Source organism: Ctenopharyngodon idella, chromosome 20 (assembly GCF_019924925.1).
Source record: "Ctenopharyngodon idella isolate HZGC_01 chromosome 20, HZGC01, whole genome shotgun sequence".
In the NCBI taxonomy this organism is placed as follows: Eukaryota; Metazoa; Chordata; class Actinopteri; order Cypriniformes; family Xenocyprididae; genus Ctenopharyngodon; species Ctenopharyngodon idella.
The window spans coordinates 17847362-17869146 of record NC_067239.1 but is presented as its reverse complement, the minus strand read 5'-3'; the positions used below and the strand labels follow the sequence as shown (position 1 = coordinate 17869146).

Sequence of the window (21785 nt, the reverse complement as noted above, 5' to 3'; positions counted from 1 at the left end):
GTGCAGATGGAAAGAGCAATGTGTGTGCATTTATGTGAAATGATGGGTGACAACGTAACAGTAGGATAGTAGCTTGCAAAATGTATTGCAGTTTTGAAATAGCATTTGAATTAGCATTAGCAGACGTAGCAGTGCACAAGGTAAATGAGCTTAAAATGTATTGCAAACAAAATGCTAATGTACTAGCATCTGGTTGTCTTTTTTCTCACCACTTTCCTTTTTGTCTTGCAGTCTGCATGTAAAAAGCGATCACATGACTGGGCTTTCCGGAAAGCAGGAAGTGAGTGGCAGCCATGGAGGACACTAAGAGACGGTGCTCTGTCCCAACTCCCAGAGCAGGAGACTAAAGTTCAATCTCTCTTCTCTTTCATTTAATCCATCCATTCATCCCTCTTTCTTAATTTCTCTTCACTCAGCTGCCATATCACTGAGGTCTTGTGCCTCACTGGACTTATCAAGGGATGTCCCCTATTCCCACTTTATTGTTTTTGCCAAATTGCTTCAGATGCCATGTTTCTCACGTGTAACTTGCGATGGACATTTTCATTATTTTTTTTATTAGTTGTTAAGCAGTCTGTCGAATGGAGAGAGAATATGTATGTGTGGATCTTGTATGAACTAATGTGTGTTTGTGATGTTGCAGTAGGAGGGTTGTTATTTTGTATATTCTATTTATATCTAAAATATTCTCTCAACCCTCTCAAAACATTCTAACCTTCTAAAAAACCCATTGAAATGATGTCATGCTGGTGTAAAATTACAAAATATTATTTAGACAAGCAAGTTTAACAAATATGGTACAGATACACCTTCTACAGCTATATTAAATGAAAAAGTGCATAATATGCTGTGGCTGTAATGTGAAAATGAGGTAAAATTCAGTGAACACTGAAACACAATATCCAGCCATTATCATCTCCATTCTCACTGTAGATATACCACTTCTCTGTCCCTTACTGTGAAATGTTGTCTTTTTATTATGTATATTTATCATGCACAATCACAATGAACGATTTTACCATTGATGTGTGACATTTGAGATTTTAAAAGTCTGTTAAATTTTGCTTTTAGTGGTACCCTGTGAAAACAGATGATCACGATGATGATAAACACCTGCATGAGTAGGGAGCGTTTAAAAAAAGACACTTTATTGTCCTCAACATACATGTGCACTTCACTGTTTGACGGCCTTAGCGAAACGCATGTTTTAACACCTAAAATGCACCTGAGGAAAGGAAAACTGTGAGATAATTGTGCGAGGAGAACTGTATTTACACCATCTTTTGGTAAACTCTTCAACACAGGTTGTCCAGTTACACATGGTTTTAATTCACAGATAAGTGGGTATTCAGTAATATAGAGTAGAATATTTTTCGCATTTCTAATCTCTGTACCAAGGACTGTTGTTTCTTTGAAAGACATGTAGATGCCTTATTGTCAGTCTCTTTAAAATTAGTAAAATTATAGCCATACATGCAGATTGGATGGCAAAGAAAAGCATTTCAAAATATGTAATGAGTGAGAGTTGCATATTTGGATGATGATGGTGGCAAACTGTTTATGTTTAGACTGTCGTTCAGCGACAAATGACAGACTGGACAGGGGATGCATTATCTTCAATAGAAAAACAGCTCTGCTACTACTGTCACGCTTTGAATGAACAACCCACTCACATTCTTTTCTTAGCTTTTTATAATACAGTCTACTGTGAAGCTCTTTAACATTTGTACAAATTGTATACCTATGTACCTTAAGTCATGTTGTAATATTAACAAATAACCAATGAAAGCATTAAGGAATGTTATATACCAGTAGCATGAGCCTCACCTCTTTTTGTATTCTTTAAGCTGTTAATAGTATGGATACAGAATCATGTCTATATTTCATTCAAATAAAGCTAGTGTAAATCAAGCTGACTTTTTTTTTTTTCATTGCCCTTTCTCTGTGGTTGTTTGTGAGTGTGTCGGCCAGGTGGTAGGAGGAAACAGAAAATGCAAACTATGGAGTAAATATAACTGAATTGGCATAAGTAAAAGGCTGGGAATATATTTAAACAGGGTAAACAGGTTTAATACCTTATTGCAAGTTTTGGTGTAGTGGCACCGCAATGGTGCCATCTAGTGGCTCACATATGAACCTATGCTGTTTTTCTTTTCAAAGATCAGCAGCGCAATCTCATAATGTTATATATATTATAATAATTTATACTATTATGTGTGTCCCTTTGACTGTTAATTTTACATGGATGGAGGGTAGAAAGGCAAAATATTTGCCCTGTACAAAATTGCCTCTAACAGAGAATTGCTTACTTGGCTTGAAGTTTGGTGTCTGTAAGACTTTTTAATATTCTCTAACGCTCACTAAGGCTGCATTTATTTGTTAAAAAAATAGAAATACAGTAAAAATATATACAGTTAAATATTACAATTTATAAAGCGGTTAGTTCCTGTCTTTGATTCTGATTGGTCAATAGCTGTGTTTTATTCACGATAAAACAGGGCTATGACCGCTTCACCCAACGGTTCTGTGTATCACTACACAACACCCTTAGCAACCACTCTTAGCAACGTAAACTGAATTGAAGCTTGCTTACTGTATTATGTAGAACTAGAAGAGTGTTGTGAGAAAGAGATCGATTGAGCGAGTTTATTACCTGCATTCAGATTTAGCATTTCCCTTCAGGTCAGTCCTATGTTCGTAATAAAAAATCTGTTTAAATGTCCAATGTATTATCTTTTCCTTTTAACAGTTAAGGGGTTTTCCGTGACTGACAGCGCTAGTCAAAGCATTTGTCTATTGCGTCTTGTTGTTCACCACAATTCAGTCTTTTCAATGTAAAAGTCTTCGGTACTGACTGACACACTCATAAAGACAGTCTTTGCTGCCATCTAATGGCGTAATAATGTAACTTCTGTTACTGTTCAAGGTCAGGGACTATTTTTTCCGGCAGAAGGAAGGCTTTTAGTGAAACTTTACTTTATAAAAGTTGCATTGATAAATATTTTTGGCTTTAATATTTGTATTGTGTGGTAACCATTTTATAAAAGCAATAAAGTATGAAAGGCTGTGCTGTATCATGAATAAGTCACGGCTGAAGGGCGTTGTTAGGCATGACGTGAAGCGTACCTTGCTTACTTCTTATTGGTTACCTCTCGTACCTTATTGCTTACTTAAAATAACCACATTCTATTCTATTTTAAAATGTAAATATTTTTGTATTTTTATAAATTTGCTGAATAAACATATTTCTTTTAAAAATCATGCTCAGCCCAAACGTTTGAACAGTAGCGTATATTAAAGAAAACAAAACGCACACTTCAAAAACATAAGGATTTATTATCATTATTCACAATGAAAATGCAAAGGAAGTATTTTTTCCAGAGACAACTGTTCATGTTCCTGAGGAGCGAGAGATCACAGTATGCTTGCCTTGGCTTTGGGGTTTGTGCATTTGAAGGGGGCACCTTTACCCCTCTCCTCCCCTCCCTATAACTGCCTCAATGGGTAACAACTTGCATATGTACAAATAATAAAGAGTTGTAACAATACTACAGAAAAAAGGCATGTATGATTACATATAATTTGGACAAGGTCTCCTGTCCTTTAACATCACAATTTAAAAAGAAAAGGGAAAAAAAAACCCTAGTTGTAACAAAATGAAGCAAATGGTCCATCCTGGGCTCTAATAAGCTATTCAGTAGTAATTTAACTCACAGTGGTCTTAAAATATATTTCTAGAAGGTCTTTACAAAGAGAAAGATGGAAGAAATATTATGCACTGATTGTAACTTGCCCTGGTTTAAAATGGTTAAAAAAAAGAAGTTTCCTGATGTAGCACAAGTATAATGAGAGTAGTCAGGGATCTTTAGTAGATATCAGTGCTTTAACAGCATGACCTCACTGTCAGTTTCATTAGAACATAAAGACAGCCGATGCAGAGATGACAAATATACAGACACTTGTGCTACACTAAAATGGATAATATTCTACGGTAAATGCATTGATCAATATACAACCTTTGAGATTATAAAATTCTTTGTAAATAAAGCACTGTACATAAAATTAGAAAAGTTATATAAGGCTCAAAAATAAGGAATTTAAGAACATACTCAAGCAAATCATTTCATGGCAAAATTAAATCTGCGAACAGTGACAGAAATATCTCCCTTCAAGCTACCTTATGTACATGTGTACGATTGGCCACAGTGTTTTCTAAATTCACACACAGTAACGACTTTGATTAAACACACAGCACAACTGTAAACATGTTGAACCACAGTGAGAGCAACACAACCAGATTGCTGATGAGCTGCTGCCGCCAACCAATTTTACGGACGGCATGGATGTTTATCATTTAGGTGGTACTGGCACAATAACAGAGGTGAACAAATGTGAAATTACAAAAGTGGACAAGTAGGCAAATATATTGTGGGTCACATTAAGTAATCTGGCACTGCATAAAAGTTATCTACAATTACACCTTACACTTGCTAACCCAAAGCATGTAATAAGAAATTAGAAACAGTGTCAGAAAGAAAAACTTTGAGATCTGTGTAACTCCTCAGAGGCACTGGAAGATAAAGTTGACTTTGATCCTCGACCCTTTGATGCAAATTTCGGGTTAGTCTGATATTGCATGTCCGAAACCGGTTGAGGTAGTGAATACATTTCTTAAACCAATATCACATTTAGCTGCTCAGAAATGACATTATTTCATTTTTCATGGAGGGGCCATACAAAAGAAATTTTGGTGCTATGCTCATGAACTAAAGATTTTGTGGATTCAATTTTTTTAATATTCTATTGAGTTACCAATTCAACCTAATGTGAAGTCAAGACTGATCTGCACTGAGACGAACGCAGGCCAGCAGTTCACTACATCCTTTTCCTGTACAGTTAGACAGAGGAAGAGCTTTAACCACAACACAAACTGCAAATGACCCGAATAACCAACAAAAACTTTGAAAGAAATATAGAATGAAGCAGGAATTTGACTTGTTGGACTAAACAGACTGTAAATCTGTTATAAATATAATAACAAAGTGTTAAAAAAGAATAACGCAGAAAGCAGAAGTACTTTTCAGTAGAAGTAAAATCCCCAGAAAAAAAAAAAACAATATATATATATATATATAACAGAAATTTTGATCTGTAGCTTAACTTCTGATCATAATTTACCCACAATTCAAATGCAATACATTAAAAAACAATATTTTGAAGTGGATGAATATGGAGCTATTCCACAAAGACTTCCTCTGTTTTAATGGGTGTTATCAATGGCCCACCATTGGATGAATCTGAGCCTTCGTCTTTGGCCATGTTGTCACTGTTCAGCCCACTGACGCCCATTTCTCCAGCCACTCCACCCGAGAGCGCCCCCTGGTTGAAGCACAGGTGCTTGATTACCTCATTGGGGCTGGAGAAGGTCATTTCACACACATTGCATTTGTACGGTCTCCCTGACGAGCCTAGAAACAGCGCCTCCATTTGGCTGGAGTCATCTGCTGCGCACAGCTCCATGCTCTGTCGGTCCACCATGGTGTACGCTGGTTCTGAGCTGAGATTCATGCAAACGTGCCGTGCCGCCTGGTTGGCCCGGCAGAAGCTCTTGCCGCAGGCGCTGCAGCGGTACGGCTTGCCTGTGTGGATGTACATGTGCTCTCTCCAGTGGCTTTTCTGGATGAACTTGCGGCCACAAGTGGAGCACTCATATTTCCTCCGCTTCACTTCCCGTTCCATGTCAGCCGCACCCTCTAGGTTGTCAATATCAGCAATATCGGACGGAGGAGGCGTGTCCGCCTGGGGCTGCGCAGTGTACAGGCTGACTGCAGTTGTCGTCGGTACGGGCATGGCGGTTTCAGGATGCGGCGAGTCTTTTGAGTACAGATGCTGCTCGCTGTCACTGGCAATGTCCACAATGATGGGAGTGGCTGCAGCGGCTTCGCTGCCTCGGAGAACTTCCTCTACCTCTGGTGTAGCAGCACCTCCAGTCGCCATGGGGGAAGCCGCACCGACGGACTCTAACACAAGGGGGAGCATAGCCTGAGTGTGTAGAAGCAGGTGCTCTCGTAAGGCTCCTCGCTGAGTGAAGCGGCCCCCACAGACGTGGCACGTATAATGCTTCCTCAGAGAGGCATTTCTTCTCATGATGCTGGGCTTCACATGTAGAATGGTGTTGGTGTTTAGGGAACAAGACGGGGCCTCTGCAGATGTTTCCATCTCTGTGCCTTCCCTCACAAACTGACTGGTGCTCGCAGATGCTTCTACCTCCGTTTCTGACAGACCGTGCCTGTGCTTGGATCCAGGACGCATCAGTGAGGTAGCTTTGTTTGTGGTAACGCACTTCCCATCGAGCAAACCGCCACCTTCTAAGTCGAACGGTGAGGAGAGATGCGTTCTCGCTGAGAGGCGGTTTGTGAGTGTGGCCTGTTGGTCTGATATCTGAATGCCATAAAGAGAGGACGACAGGGGAAGGCTGACCTCAGGGTGTGTCTGAGTTGCATGGCTAGCCAGACTTGCTTCCTGAATAAGAGGGTACGCATGGAGGAATTTGACGCCCTGCTCCAGGCGAGCTGGGTCGATAAGCTGTGTCGCCAGTTTGCCGGTGTACATCAGATTGAGGAGGTAGCTGAAGATGTCGGGCTGAATGTCAGCAGGCTTCAAGCGAACGCAGTCACTGGTTGAGAAGAGAAAGAAACAAAGATTCAACGTCAAAAAAACCCCCACCAATCTTTGTGCTATGGAAGTGCGTTAATACTTGCTTATTAGAAAAGAGCACATCACATTTTAGCACAAAATATTCATTGTTCATTTTAAGTATTTATTGTGCCTTAAAATCAAAAAACACATTTTATAGTTCTTAATAGTACTAACATGCACAATCTATTGGTATCCATGATCAATATTGGATATTTGTGCAAGCCATAATCTTTAAGGGTAGAATACAAGCCATAATCGTTAAGGCTGGAATACACTACACAATTTTTGCCCAGATATTTGCCCCAGTTTGCAGTCTGGATAGTTATCAGAAAAAAAAAAAAAAAAAAAAATCGATTGTTGTCGAAAGGCAGAGCCACTCTGCAGATTTTGGGCAGTTGGAATTTGCAGATTTTGCAGAAAATCACGTAATGCATAATGGGCAAAGACTTAGATTTTTTAGGTTCACACTAGGGCTGCAACAACTAATCGATAATGAAAATCATCGACAACAAATGTCACTATCGATTGATCGCGTCTGCCCAAGGTCCACGGAAAACTTCCGTCAGTATCATCGAATTACAGAACTGAATAACGCACTTTAATGGAAAAACTGCATCTAAAAATAGTGTAGGAAAAAGAATGAGTTGCTGCGGGAAAAGTACATGGTCGAAGCTGCCCAAAACATGAGAATTATTTATTTTAAGCTTCAAGCTAATGCATTAGCCTAATGCTAACATGACTTGCCCTGTCAGGCGTTTTGACAGATGCGTGTGCTGTTTAATGTGTGATGTTTCCTCAGCGCAAAACTTTCATTTTACGGTTATATCATTATCTGTAAGTGTTACAAATTCACACGAGTATTTCCATTTTGAATTAAGGCTCGTCCTGACAGTCTGTGTTAATCTTCAGACTTTACTGCATGAACGCCGGCGCGCTTGCGCATCAAACAGACGGGACGCATTGGAGAGGGAGACAATATTCAGTGCAAAAATATGCATTTTTGCTGAAATATCTGTTGTTGGACATTAAATTTAGGTTTAACGTCAATATGTAATTCAAGTATTTTATGAGAGTTGTAACTGTAAAGGGATAACGGCATGTAATTGAATATAAATGTAAGACATTTACATTTTCTTACATTTACAGGATATAGAAATTACGTTACTGTGTCCAGACTAGTGAATGTGTTTGTTCCTGCAGAACATTCCTTTTATCTGTTTACACAGAGTTTGTGTTTTTGTTTTTCTTTATTATCTTTATTATTATCTTCATTTTTTAATGTAGGGATTTAAACTGTCCTTTTACTTTATAGAGCTTTTGAACAAAGCTGTTTTGCATATAGCATATATTTAGGGTAAATTCACTATATATGTTTTCATAGCATTCAGTTGGCACGTTTGTTGTCGGAACGCTACCCACGAGGCTCTGACACAATGCCAAGTTTTACTCTGTAATAATTTACAAACTCAGCAAGCGTATGATGCGCCTAGTGTTTTAAAATGTGTTCAGATTTGAAAAGTCATGTAGTGTATTCCAGCCTTTAGCAAATGAATATCTATTTTTCAAACTGCACATATTAATGTTGTGGTGCCTAAATTCACTTGTAGCATTTGAAATTATTGATTTTTATTTTTTAATTCATTTAGACAAAATAGAATAGAATTGTAATATTGGTCATTTATTGGTTATGAGAATAACATAAGAACATCCCTAATTTAGGCACAAATTGGGAATTTAAAAAAAAAAAAAAAAAAAAAAAAATCACATATAAAGCTTTTACCTGTCCTGGTGTATAAACAGCATTCTGAAGTAGTTCGAGAATGCGGCCAGTACGGCCTTGTGTGCTTTGAAAAAAACATCTCCGATGGCGACCGTGCAGTCACACAGGAAGCCAAACTCCCTCTGCGCGTTGAGCTGCTGCAGAAGGATAAGACCATGATTGGCCAGCTCCATACTTCCACCTACACAGAAAGGGCCAGAGATGACAGTCAACTTCCTGTCTACTACAGACCACAATGCACCAAAAAAAGACTGAGTGAAAGAAGGCTGTTGAGTTGTCTGTTGACATGGACTTAATCAGCAGTGAACAGCCGTAAATATGATTCTAACACTGTTGGATTAACAATAAGCTCAACTCTAATTTACACTTAGCATATGAATATTAAAACCAGTACTATTGCTGATTCTTAGGGTTAAGGATTTGAACAAACTTTAACCCTTAACCCTAAGCATTACACTTTGGCACAAACTTGCTGTTACTTACAGTGCTTTTAAGGCACTCCAATACAGCATTTGATTTACTAAAGTCTAAAACCTAAACACTAATTCTTTTTGCTACTTTAGACTGGCAAATCTACTTCCCATTTACATGTAAGACTGAGTAATTCCTATTGATAAAGCTTAAGGAAGGTTTGCCGAGTATGCATTCTCCAGACATTTACAAACAGAAAACACTGTTGACCGAGTGTGTGGCTTTTCATATTCTCCCAAGATATACCTTGAAACATTTTTCAGACCTCTACTTATAATAAATGAGTTATTTAAATATATCCTTTATATAAAACAAAATGATAGTAAAGGTTTTAACTCTGGGGGAAGAGAAACAATAGGATAGAAAACAACTACATTATCTGAATATTTTCTATCATAAGGTTAAGATGAAAGATTCATGGGAAATTATATTTAAGGCAACTAACTGGTTATTCAGAGAGCAAAAAGAGACTCAGACTAACACATGATCCTAATGTTGTAACCCTGACAACACGCCCCCAACCAAATGGTCAGATACAGCCAAAGGCCAAACATCTGAGGCAACCTTTGAACAATGAACCCAAAACCCTGAGGTTATTATTATTAACCCTCAACTACCAGAACCAGCTCAGCAGCCTCTGTGCCTTGAATGTCCATTAGCCTAAAGGTCAATAACAGGCTTTGTTTGTCACATGACTGGCTCTTCAGCCAGCATTCCTGAGGCTACTTCCACTCAACCCTGCTTGGGTGGAGAAAGGATGTGTCCATAGAGCCTACAGACTCACTGTCAGTGGTCTTTGAAAGCATTGGTTGTAACGTCACATAGCTGTGTGTACAGACTGGGAAAAAAGCATTTAAAAAAAAAAATTAAGCCAGCTCTCCTTCAATCGTCCAATCGCACCAGTGATTTTGGACTATTCTGAGACCTACTGGCCTGGATTCATGAAGTTTAAGTGCTGCTGCTTCACGCCAAAGCAATTTGTCTTTCTTTTGTTTTGTTCATTGTCATCTATATTTTTTGGGTAACACTTTACAATAAGGTTAACATTAGTTAACTACATTAGTTAACATGAACTAATAATGAACTGCACTTATACAGCATTTATTAATCTTTGTTAATTTCAACATTTACTAACACTTTATTAAAATCTAGTAACATTAGTAAATGCACTGTGAACTAACATGAACAAACAATGAACAGCTAGATTTTCATTAACTAACGTTAGCGAAGATTAGTAAATACAGTAACAAATGTATTGCTCATGGTTAGTTCATGTTAGTTAATACATTAACTAATGTTTAACTAATGATCTTTATTGTAAAGTGTTACCATTTTTTGTTTGCAACACATACACATAAAATAATTATTTCATAAAATTAAATGAATCCCAATTGTTTGTATGTTATTGTTATTTGTGCGATATTGGTGGCACGCTCTATGAAATGTGACGTTGCTTTGTAAAGAACTTCGAACATTGTCTGAAAGTGCTATATAAAGTAAAAAAAAAAAAAAAAAAAAACAGCTACAAGGTGAATCATAGCATTGCAAAATTTGATTTGAAGCAAAACTGTATTTGAAAATTGGACTAAAGGAAAAAGGTACTAGACAGTGTATTTAACAGCTTTAACAAGAGAAAGAGCTACAATCCCATGAAGCATTGCGAATTAGATAATCAAATTTAAAAGAAATGGGAAAATATAAAACTACTGATACATTCAGTTTTTCAGCAACTATAAAGTAGGGAAGTAGGCATATTTGGACACAGAATGAATCGTACGTCATTCATGGAGCTTCGTGGGAGCGGGCTAGCACTAAAGAAATGTTTTGGTGCAATTTGCTTTTCGTGATTCTCTGTTTGCTGGAGATTCCTCTGCAGAATCATGTAGTTTTTTTGTCCAGAAATTTTACTGTTAAACTTAAAATTAAGTTGAAATAATGCAGACTGTCGGCTTCACCAAAAGCATGTACCACTGACAATAATATTGTAGCTCACAGTTGGTCTGTAAAGATTTATAAGTTATTGTTAAAAATCAATTCTTCTATGGAGAAAATAAATGGGATTTTTAATTTTCGGAACCGAGTGTTGCACTTTACTGCTCATTGCATGTGGTCATGTGATGTCAACATGGCAGCACCTATGAGGAAGTAGAATAAAACATCTTTCTCTGAAAGACTCATATGAGTGTACATAATTTCTAATATTTAATAAAAAGTCTGTTCATTTCTTTTTGGTGTAAAACTTTTTTTAATTAGCAAAACTTATTGAGTAAATCTTTAACTTTAGTTTTTTACTCAATAAGTCACCCAGCTTTCAGCAATCATCGAAATTTGCCGAAATATACAAACAGTGACATGACTAATTTTATCCAGGTCATTTATAAACCGTTTACAGGTGTTTCCTGGTACCGAATATATATCAAACGAGCATTGCAGTTCCTCAAAACTTCAGTTCCAAACCAATCGCTACAGCTTCAACTTGCTCTCATTGTGGTTTGTAAACTAGCTCCTCCCACTACGGAGACACGTGGAACGGACAGATCTCCCGCAGAGACCGACCACTTCCGCAATCTGTTTTTCTTCGCAAATAGAAAATAAACCGTCAAAAACTGAAACGTGATGACTGATACGATCACGCGCCGAAGCATGCTGCTCGACCAGCACATGATCAAGCGACCTCATCTCGAATATAGTGTAAATTAACAACGATATAAACCCAGAACGGAGCGAGCATCAGAAAGGAGAAGCAAAAATAAACGGAGCTTCGTGAAACGGACACACACACACACACACGGGGGGAAGGGGTGGTCACCGAATAAATAAACTAAAAAAACAACAAATACCTAAAACGAACAGTAAATGATAAAGGTTGATGGATGTAAACACACACGTACCTTTCCTCCGCTAGAGCGTGTGGAGTTCGGTGAGTCGTTGTCTGTTACCGGGGGACTTGTCCGTTGGGCTCGCAGCTGCTCTGTTCCTCTCAAACGCAGCATTGGCGGCGATGGTCGTCGGTGTTTTCCGGTCGGGTTACGTTACAATCACATGACTGTCTAAAAGGGCTTAAAACAGCGGTTGTAAAACCCACTTCCCTGGGATGCCAAAACAAACGGTCTTTGGCGCTAAGAGCAGCCAAATGAGCGCACTGGTGAACGATACGTGTGTCGTTCTCATGTGTTCACGGTGCGGCGGAGATGAATGTTGACTAATCATTCAGGGACGGCAAACGTGGTGAACGTTACACATAAACGGATTTTAGTGGAGTTAGATAGCCGTAGGTCACGCTACCCACCCCCACATGAAGATAACGTATCGAGACAGATACATGCAGCAGGGCTATTTGCATTTCAGTTGACAGACTGTGCACTTTTTCAGCCAAGAGAAACTGGCTCACGAGAAACTCGTGTATTATTCGAAGAACGATGATATCACACCCACAGGCTGTGGGTGAACTTAATGAGGTATATTACAACTATATATATATATATATATAATTTAGCTTAAAAAATACATGGGGATATTAATGGAGTTTTTTTGTTTTTTTAAATAGCTAAAACGAATAAATATGAAAATAAACCCGCGTTTGTTTATTCATATATTAAAAAGTGTGTGTACAGTCAAACCAAAATTTATTCAGACACCCTGAACATTTCATTCATTAATACAGTTTATTCACTATAGTTTAAAAAATGGTAATAAAATATGACAAGATCTGAGTTAAACTGTCAGAAAAAAATAATCTTAATTATATCAGATAACACTTCAGCAAAACATGGTCAGATCAAAGTGTCTGAATAATTTGTGGTTCCAATATTGTAACAATTTTACTGGTAGTCCACTGTATGAAGAATTTTTGGGTATAATATGCCACAGTTTACTTTATTTTGCTATCCTCTCTTACATAAATGAACTATAGTATCCTGCACCCATTAGTAAAAATATATCAAAAATGTCTGAATAATTTTTGGTTTGACTGTATATATATATATATATATGGTTTAACAAAATTAATTAACGTGATTACTCTGAAATGTATTTATTTAAATTTTTGCAGGTTTAGTCCTCCATTGGTTTACATGTTTAATGTATTTGCAACAAATGTTATTAAACATTGTTTATAAAAATGGTACTATTAATACTATTAATTTTCTTAGTCAAGTCTTTAAAAAAATACTTGTTGGAAATCTTTATACCAGAATGAACATATTTTTTCTTTATCTTAAGGGTGCTGAATAAAAATATTTCCTTATGATCCCAGAAAGAGGATCCTTATTCTATGTTCTCACTAATCAATTAATTTTAACGTAAATTAAAAAAAAAAAAAAAAATTGGATCATCCTGGCCTTTGCAAGGGCCTTTTTCCATTCTCTATACTTTAGATATAATGCCTTTAAATACATTTAGCCTTTAAATAGCTTATATTTTGTTGTAAGAGGAATAATTTAATTTCCCTAAGCTCTTTTTTTTAAGAATCACTACCTTGAGAAAATCACTAGTTCCTTTCTGAACAGTGCAAGAGGTGAAACGATTTACATTTTCCTTTTCAGTTTGCTTGTGTCCAGAGATTATGAGCTTTCACTATGAGTTGTACTGAGGAGAACAGGATGTGAGCTCGCTTGACCAGGCCTGCTAAAGATGTCAGGAAATGAATAACACTGGGGAATCACATGAACAAATACATGCAAGAATTTTGAGAAGATGTTAAGAAAATATAAAATAGCGGTTTACAACAGCCTGAAAGTTTAAGACAGCAAAATGGATGCCAACTTCAAGTTGCGAGTCTGCGGGGGGGAAAAAAAGAACAAGGAAAGGGAAGTTGGGGGGGTGGTGTCTCCATACAGAGAAAACAAGCTGTCTGTTAGTGCCATGTGGTCTGGTGGGGTGATAAAGGCATCTGGGGCTGGTTTCTGTTTCCAATTTTTGAAATCACATTAGCATCCTTAAATATATTTTAGAATTGTTACTGTCTGTACACAGAATAATAAAATGTAACTGGTTTAGTAAGTTAGTGTAGTATCAAGCATGTTCTTACATGTAGATTAGATATAGATAACACAGACCTGATTTATCTTTTTTAATCAATGACAGTTAATCAGTAACAACCCCTAGATCTAGGTCTCTCTTTCATGAAAAGGATATCCTGAGACTAGCCTACTAACCTGCTGAAAATGTTTAAACATTAGACTATGCTGGTTCTTTCTGTTTTTTTTTCCGGTTAAGCTATTGTTTTGCTCTATGGCCGGCTGGTCACCCAGCATGTTCAGCTGAAAAGTACCCAAAAACCCTCTAAAGCCAGCCAACAGACCAGTCTGAGAGACCAGCTACAAACCGTATGGTTAAGATGTTTTCTTTTTTTTTCACCAGTGCAGGCTAAATCGAATTGAATTAATATTAAATAAAAAATTACAATGTAGTTTGTGAATATTATGTTAATTTAAACAAACACTATCTGAATATTGTCTTATGTCTGATATGTTTGTGTGACCAACATGGCTTACAGACCGGCCACTAGAGGACAGTAGTGTCAACGATCACGAGATACAGACTGCTCAAATTGGCTTATGATTTCTCATAAAACAACAACAAATAACATGTTTATTTGTGTGATTTAATGTGTTCCTGCGATATGCGACTAAAGGACACAGAGTGTATTAAATTATTTTATACCTTTACATTACATTGTTAGTTGGTCAGCGATCGTTCTTAAATAAAGTTTGTTGAAAATCTCTAGTCCTTCCTGTTTGTATTGCGAAGATGGAGGTAGAGGGAATGTTCCCCCCGCTGTCACTCTCTGCTAAGTTTGAGGGGTATGTCTTCATAATAGTTTGGCTTTCATGCTCACTGGTGTCGTCATTTATATATAATTAGGCTACGGCAAGAAATTCATCGTGTTGTTCAATTGCAATGAATGCATGCTGCATTTAGTCAAATAGGCAGCATGACAGCCTATCATTAGTCCCTTTCACACGTACGGTCTTTACTAGTAAATTACCGTTTACACTAGAGCATGTGTGAAAGGACATTTTCAAAAATACCGGTAAATCAGGTCTGGCAATTTTCCGGTATATGAAATTGTAACATTACCTGTAAATTACCGATATGATAAAAAAAAAAAAAGAATATCTGCATTAGCACGCTCTGCAGCTACAACTGCGTACTATAGTAACTATTATGCGTCTCGTGTTTTTAAGAGCAAAAACACGTTCTGTGTGACGGTTCATTCCCTTACTTCTGTCACTCAGAAGTAAAACAAAACATGGACAGATCGTAAAACTGGATGAATAAAACGGCGCTGCGTTTACTGTTCTTTTGTTACTGATAGTTTATTACCGTTAAAAACAGAACATTGCTTGTGTGAACAGCACATTTGTGTATTTACTGGAAAATTCAATCTGGTTATTTTACTGTAAATGCGTGAAAGGGCCAAGTGTATGTGTTTCAAAACAACCCAGTGAACTCAGCCTTTTTTGGCAACATTGGCGGTCATGAACGCGCATTAGGGCTAAATATGCTGTCTAGACTAACTAGCTTTTGAGACTCTTTGATTTCAATGGACATGCTGTTGCTGGATGTAATGAAAGTAACCAACTACCGCCAATTATTACCTAATAAAATACTTTATTTCTTTTTAGATGCATTTCTTTCTTATTCTTCAAATTACTACCCAGACAGTACACGTACGTCTGTAAGATGTCTGCTAAAGATCACTTAATCTGGAAAGCATCTGCTTTGTACAAACATCTGATAGACGTCTTTAAGATGTCAGTCTTACATGCATTCTAAATCATAAACATCTTAAAGACAGTTTCTAAACGTCTATTTGACATCTGACAGGAAACGTCCTATAGGTATTGCAGATGAACAAACACTAAAAAATAGTCTTCCAGATGTAAACACGCACATCAAATAGACGTCTCCGAGATGTACGTTTGCTATCGGGGTAGTGCTATTGAAAGTTATAACAGCTAGGTTTTTCCATAACAAATGTCTTTTTTGTCCAAATTATAGAATTATTTTAAATAACTAAATAATAATACCTACGATGTTTAATTATTCGCTATTTCTAGGTCATTTGCCTATCTGACTGTGAGAGATAGACTACCAACCATACTCACAAAAGTGGTAGACACATTACATCGCAATAAAGAAAATTTCTTCAAAGACTATGGAGAGGTACGTATGATTTTACATTTGTTACATTTAATATTATTACAATATTCAATATTTTCTTATGTTATTCATAAAATAAAATAAGCCTGTACTGACAGTTTTCTCAGATTTAACTTCTAGATAATGTTTCTTCAGGAGGGCATCAAGGCAGAGAAGAGGGCCATCTCCTTCCTGTCCAAGCTGAGGAATGAACTGCAGACAGACAAACCTGTGCTGCTTCTGACTGATAATGCTGAGGACACAGAGGCCTGGAATGAGTACATGGGTAGACAGCAGGACCTGATGGAGGACGGGCAGCCTGTCAGCTGGTTCAAGTCACCATGGCTTTATATGGAGTGCTACATGTACCGAAGGATCCAAGAGGCTCTGTATATGAAGTAATTTAATAAAATTGATATAATTAAATTATAAATTATTATAAATGTAAATATATTGTTTTAAGTATTTGCTATTCAGATGTTAAGGACACATGACCATATGGCAATTACATTTGACATTAAATGTGTTTCACCCAAAAAATGAAATTTCTGTCATTAATTACTCACCCTCATGTCGCTCCAAACCCGTAAGACCTTCATTCAGCTTCAGAACACAAATTAAGATATTTTTGATGAAATCCGAGAGCTTTCTGACCTCCCTATACACAGCAATATCATAACCAATTTCAAGGCCCAGAAAGGTAATAAAGACGTTAAAATAGATGAGAACACTTTTTGTGCGCAAAAACAACGACTTTATTCAACAATTTCTTCTCTTCCCTGTAAGTCTTCTATGCTGTTGAAGCGCTGCACTGTGTTTACAACATCAACAGTGTACAAGACTGACAGGGAAGAGAAGAAATTGTTGAATAAAGTCGTTATTTTTGTTTTGTTTAACTATATTTCTGGGCCTTGAAATTGGTTATTACGTTGCTGTGTATATGGAGGTCAGGAAGATTTCATCAAAAATATCTTAATTTGTGTTCTGAAGATGAACGAAGATCTTACAGGTTTGGAACGACATGAGGATGAGTAATTAATGGCAGAAATGTCATTTTTTGGGGTGAACTAACCATTTAAGAGGTATTTTAAATACAAGTAAAATTCATGGGAGTATGATTTGACTTGTTAGTTCAGTTACAAGAATATATATATTTTTTTTAATAATAGGACAGATTTATATCATGAAGACCACAGAAAAATGTACATGATTGTACTTTACAGGTCTAAATGAAATTTTGATGAGTTAAAAAGTATGGCTTGCTTTAGAAATACAATAGTATAGTAATTAGTGAAGTAGTTTACACCATTTTAGTGTCTTTTAAATCAAAGAATAATTTCAAGTGCTGTCTTTATCATTTTCACAATATTTTGTTAAATCAAGAGTAATTGATTCAGTTACTGTCCATTGCATTGGTACATTTTGAATTGTATAATTAATTTTGTTTGTTTTATTTTGCTTCCAAAGTCCACCGATGGATAAATTTGACGTGTATAAGGAGGGAAAGACACAAAGCTTCTTTGAATCTCAACAAGCGATTAAAACTCTCTGTACATACCTTCAGGAGCTCATCACCAACATGGAGAACATGACTGAGATGAAGCTGCGAGAGAACTTTCTCAAGTTGCTTCAGGTTAGTATGTCCATGCTCTTAGCAGCAGCATAATTCAATGATCCCTGCCATTAAAAACAATTGTTTCTGGGACATGTTTATGTTTCTATGACAAAAGAACACAACACCAAAAACAAGGAAGCTTGATGATGCAAGATTCTAATTGCTTTCACTGAGCCATACACATAAGCTTATTGAGTCACATCTTCAATTTAGAACAAAGAATCTTGTTAGCCAAATTAACATCAAGTTTGTGGTGCCAAGTATTATGCCTAGAGGTGGCTATTGCTTTCAGCATGTGCTTGTGCACTTTATTGATATTAGGCTGTTGAGGATTCCGTAATGTCACATAATCTTGTTTATTGTGTATTTTGTAGGTCTCTCTGTGGGGAAACAAATGTGATCTGTCCATCTCTGCCGGACAGGACAACTCTCAAAGGTCCAATCCCATCAATTCTCTCTCTGATCTCCAGCACTTTATCATAGTGGATGACTCCAACATGGTTTGGTCAACGCTGGTTGCTGCTCAAGGGTCTGGATCCTCAGGGAAGAAGCATGCGAGAGTGGACATTGTTTTAGACAATGCTGGTTTTGAGCTTGTTACCGATCTGGTCCTTGCTGACTTCCTTATTTCTGCTGGACTAGCCAAGCAAATCCGATTTCATGGCAAGTCCATCCCATGGTTTGTCTCCGACGTCACCAAACAAGACTTTGAGTGGACCATCATGCAGACCATGGCAGCCAATCACAAGTGGATGTCAGCTAGCGGTGTCCAATGGAAGCATTTCATGAAGGAAGGCACCTGGTCCTACCATGACCACCCTTTTTGGACCTTACCCCATGAGTTCTGCGACATGGCGCTGGATGCAGCTGATCTCTACAGAACGCTCCAGGGCTCGGATCTGATTCTCTTCAAAGGAGATCTGAACTACAGGAAGCTGACTGGCGATAGGAAATGGGAGCACACAGTTCTATTTGATAGGGCGTTGAGGGGATTCCAGCCTGCCCCTCTCTGTAGTCTTAGGACACTGAAGGCTGATATTCAGGTGGGCTTACAGCCTGGCCAGGCTGAGAAGCTCCGCTCTCAGGATCCAGACTGGATGACTAGTGGCAAATACGCTGTGGTTCAGTTTTCCAGTCCAAACAGAGAACAGTAGGAGTTTTTTTAAAGGGTTAGTTCACCCAAAAATGAAAATTCTGTCATTATTTACTCATGTCGTTCCAAACCCGTAAGATTTTCGTTCATCTTCGGAACACAAATTAAGGTATTTTAAATGAAATGTGAGCAATTTCTGTCCCTCCATTGACAGCTACGCAACTACCATTTTGACGCTTCAAAAATATAAAGAGATCGTAAATCTAATCCATATGAATTGAGTTTTTTAGTCTAAATCTTGAGAGACATGATCGCTTTATATGATGAACAGATTGAATTTAGGCTTTTATTCACAAATAAACATTCACTAACGCACACATCAGTTATGGTAAACTGAAGCTCAAGCATGTTCACTTGACATGCGAGAATCAATGTGGTTCATTCTTGTGAGTTACACAGCACATTTGAGCTTCCACAAGAACCACTGAGGTTTGTTCTCAGGCGTCAAGCAGGTGCGGCTGAGCTTCTGTTTATGTTCGCTGATCAATGTTTATTTGTGAATAAAAACCTAAATGTAATCTGTTATTAAGCGATCAAGTCTCTTCAGAAAATTTAAACTAAACCACTCAATTCATATGGAGTAGTTTTACAATCTCTTCATTAACTTTTTGAAGCGTCAAAGTGGTAGTTCTGGCTCAGATTTTATTAAAAATAGCTTCATTTTTGTTCCGAAAATGAAAAGTCTTGCGGGTTTGGAACCACACAAGGGTGAGTAATTAATGACAGGATTTTCATGTTTGGGTGAACTAACCCTAACCCGAGTCCTCGCTGATAAGGAGATTAACAGGAAGCAAGAGATAAAGTGATAAAATGCACTAAAGATGCTGCTTTTCAGTTATCAATAACATGCCAAACAAATGTTGTGTTGTTTTATCTTTGCTTGTATTTTTTTATCCAACACTTGTTTTGCTTGGAAGCAAATCATTTAATGAACCGTACTGCTACTGCATATCAAACACTGAAATAAATATTAACCCAAATGATGTCCTTGTTTATAGAACAATGAGGTTTTGAAGAGAAACCTGACAATCTTTTGATCATAATTTAAACAGTATATGGTTTTCTGTTTGCACTGCTGATGTGCATTGTGTACAAGTACGGTTACTTAAAAAAAAAACAAATGTAAACATTAAGACATACAATACATCCATAAGACTTCATAGATGTCTTGTTTGGTATGATAGACAATAAATACAAAAAGGTACTGAACCTAAATTTTAACTTGTAGTTAAATGTTATTGACCAAAGCTCCCTGAAATAGTGAGAAAGGTGTATGCGTTTCTGGCTAAAAATGTGTTGTTTTATAGTATATAAAATAGATTTTTTTTTTCTTTCAAAAGTAGCCTAATGGTTTGGGCTTTGCATGGAGTGCATAATTGAAAATAAACCATTAAAGAAATACTGTTTTAATAAAACAGTTCTAGTAAAGTAACCGCAAAATGGAATGTATGAGGACACCAATTCAAAAGGGATTTCATGAAATGCAGATGCCCCTCTAAGGTTTTGTTTTAGCCAAGCACTAAATCACAATCATTTACTAAAATCAATATATGGTAACACATTCTGCTTTCTGTCTGATAAAAATACTGGCCATCTACCATCTCAAAGAGTTTTTATTGTTTACAGTTTGGATTAACTAGCACTTTAAAAGCAGGTTTACTGTTATCTGCAGTGAGGAGAATTGCACCAAGATTGTTTCTTTTTAAGCTTATTTGTGAGCAAATTGGAAATTGTTGCTAGTATGTACTCACACTTGTTAAAATGGTAATTCTGTGTTTTGAATGCAATCGAACAAAGTTTAGAAAATAAATTTTTCCTTCTTTTTTAAATTGAACTCTTGCAATGTAATTGTAAGTTCCAGCGATTCAGTTCAGTTCCCACCCCCGAGTCATGAAATTACGCTGGCAGAAGTGTTCATGGTACAGACCCATGCTGCTTTTTGACCTGTCTTGTTTTGTGAACGCAATTTGTTTTCACAGTGTGCTTTTTTTAAAAGTTGTGTGTGGAATCTTCCTGGGTTTGCCAAGGAGCCTTGCCTCTACAGAGCAAAGAAACCCCCAAAGCATTTATGTTACGTAATAAGCACGTGAACACAATCTTTTTGTGTTTAGGGGTCAGCTGAGGACTGCGTACATGCTGTTTTTTGTTTTGTTTTTGTTTTTCTGGAAATCAAGGCCATGGTTTTGGTCTTTCAACTGTTCTAGTTCTCTTCTGGCAAGAGCTAAGCTCAAATGTAGACTTAAAGATTTCAGTTGGCTTCAAATAAAGGATTGTAAGATGTATTGTTGTTTATGTAGTGTGTTTTTTTCCAGAAACCTGCGGCAACAGACTGAGACTTTATTGTGCCAAACTGACACTGGCTTCTATGTACATTATACATACTGTATCATAATACATAAAGAGGTTATCAATACAGTATGTTTTAATATCAGCTCTATTTTGAAAACAAACATGGTTATTTTATATTTGTAAAGCTGTGAGAAATAAATAGACAGATAATAATCAACTAATGTTTTAATTAAATGCATTAGCAGTAATTATGTTTGAGGACAGAGCTGCATATTTTAACCACAAATTATCATTATAAAAATGAGAAAAAGATATTAATTTCTTGGGATTGTCAGAAATTCTTAGTTCACTACCATTTAAAAGTTTACAGTTTTTTAAAAAAGGTTTAAGGTTTTTAAAGAAGTCTCTTCTGCTCACCAAGGCTGCATTTATTTGTTAAAAATGCAGTAAAAACAGTAATAATCTGAAATATTACAACTAAAAACCACTCTTTACTATTTTAATATATATTTTAAAATGTAATTTATTTATGTGATGGAAAAGCTGAATTTTCAGCATCATTACTCCAGTCTTCAGTGTCACATGATCAGAAATCATTCAACATTACTTTGAATGTTGAAAACAGTTCTGCT

General features: G+C 36.9%; 3 protein-coding genes across 4 annotated transcripts in view; 2 read left to right on the top strand and 1 right to left on the bottom strand.

Annotated features, from left to right (window-relative positions):
- The window catches only part of akap12b (A kinase (PRKA) anchor protein 12b), a 45451-nt gene extending 43540 nt beyond the window's left edge, over window positions 1-1911 (top strand). For both annotated transcript variants that reach the window (XM_051876466.1, XM_051876467.1), the window contains one exon: window positions 232-1911. The gene's annotated coding sequence lies outside the window, so the exon portion shown is untranslated. The remainder of the gene's footprint in view (window positions 1-231) is intronic.
- A 1405-nt stretch (window positions 1912-3316) lies between these two features.
- zbtb2b (zinc finger and BTB domain containing 2b) lies at window positions 3317-12314 on the bottom strand. Its single transcript, XM_051874637.1, has 3 exons — window positions 11842-12314; window positions 8480-8660; window positions 3317-6676 (listed from the first exon to the last, which is right to left on the bottom strand). The coding sequence occupies exons 2-3, from the start codon at window positions 8650-8652 to the stop codon at window positions 5236-5238; spliced, it is 1614 nt and encodes a 537-aa protein (XP_051730597.1). The 5' UTR covers window positions 8653-8660; window positions 11842-12314; the 3' UTR covers window positions 3317-5235.
- Window positions 12315-14627: 2313 nt separating this feature from the next.
- armt1 (acidic residue methyltransferase 1) lies at window positions 14628-21146 on the top strand. Its single transcript, XM_051874638.1, has 5 exons — window positions 14628-14754; window positions 16015-16120; window positions 16253-16494; window positions 17564-17729; window positions 18086-21146. The coding sequence occupies exons 1-5, from the start codon at window positions 14702-14704 to the stop codon at window positions 18863-18865; spliced, it is 1347 nt and encodes a 448-aa protein (XP_051730598.1). The 5' UTR covers window positions 14628-14701; the 3' UTR covers window positions 18866-21146.
- The last annotated feature ends 639 nt before the right edge of the window (window positions 21147-21785 follow it).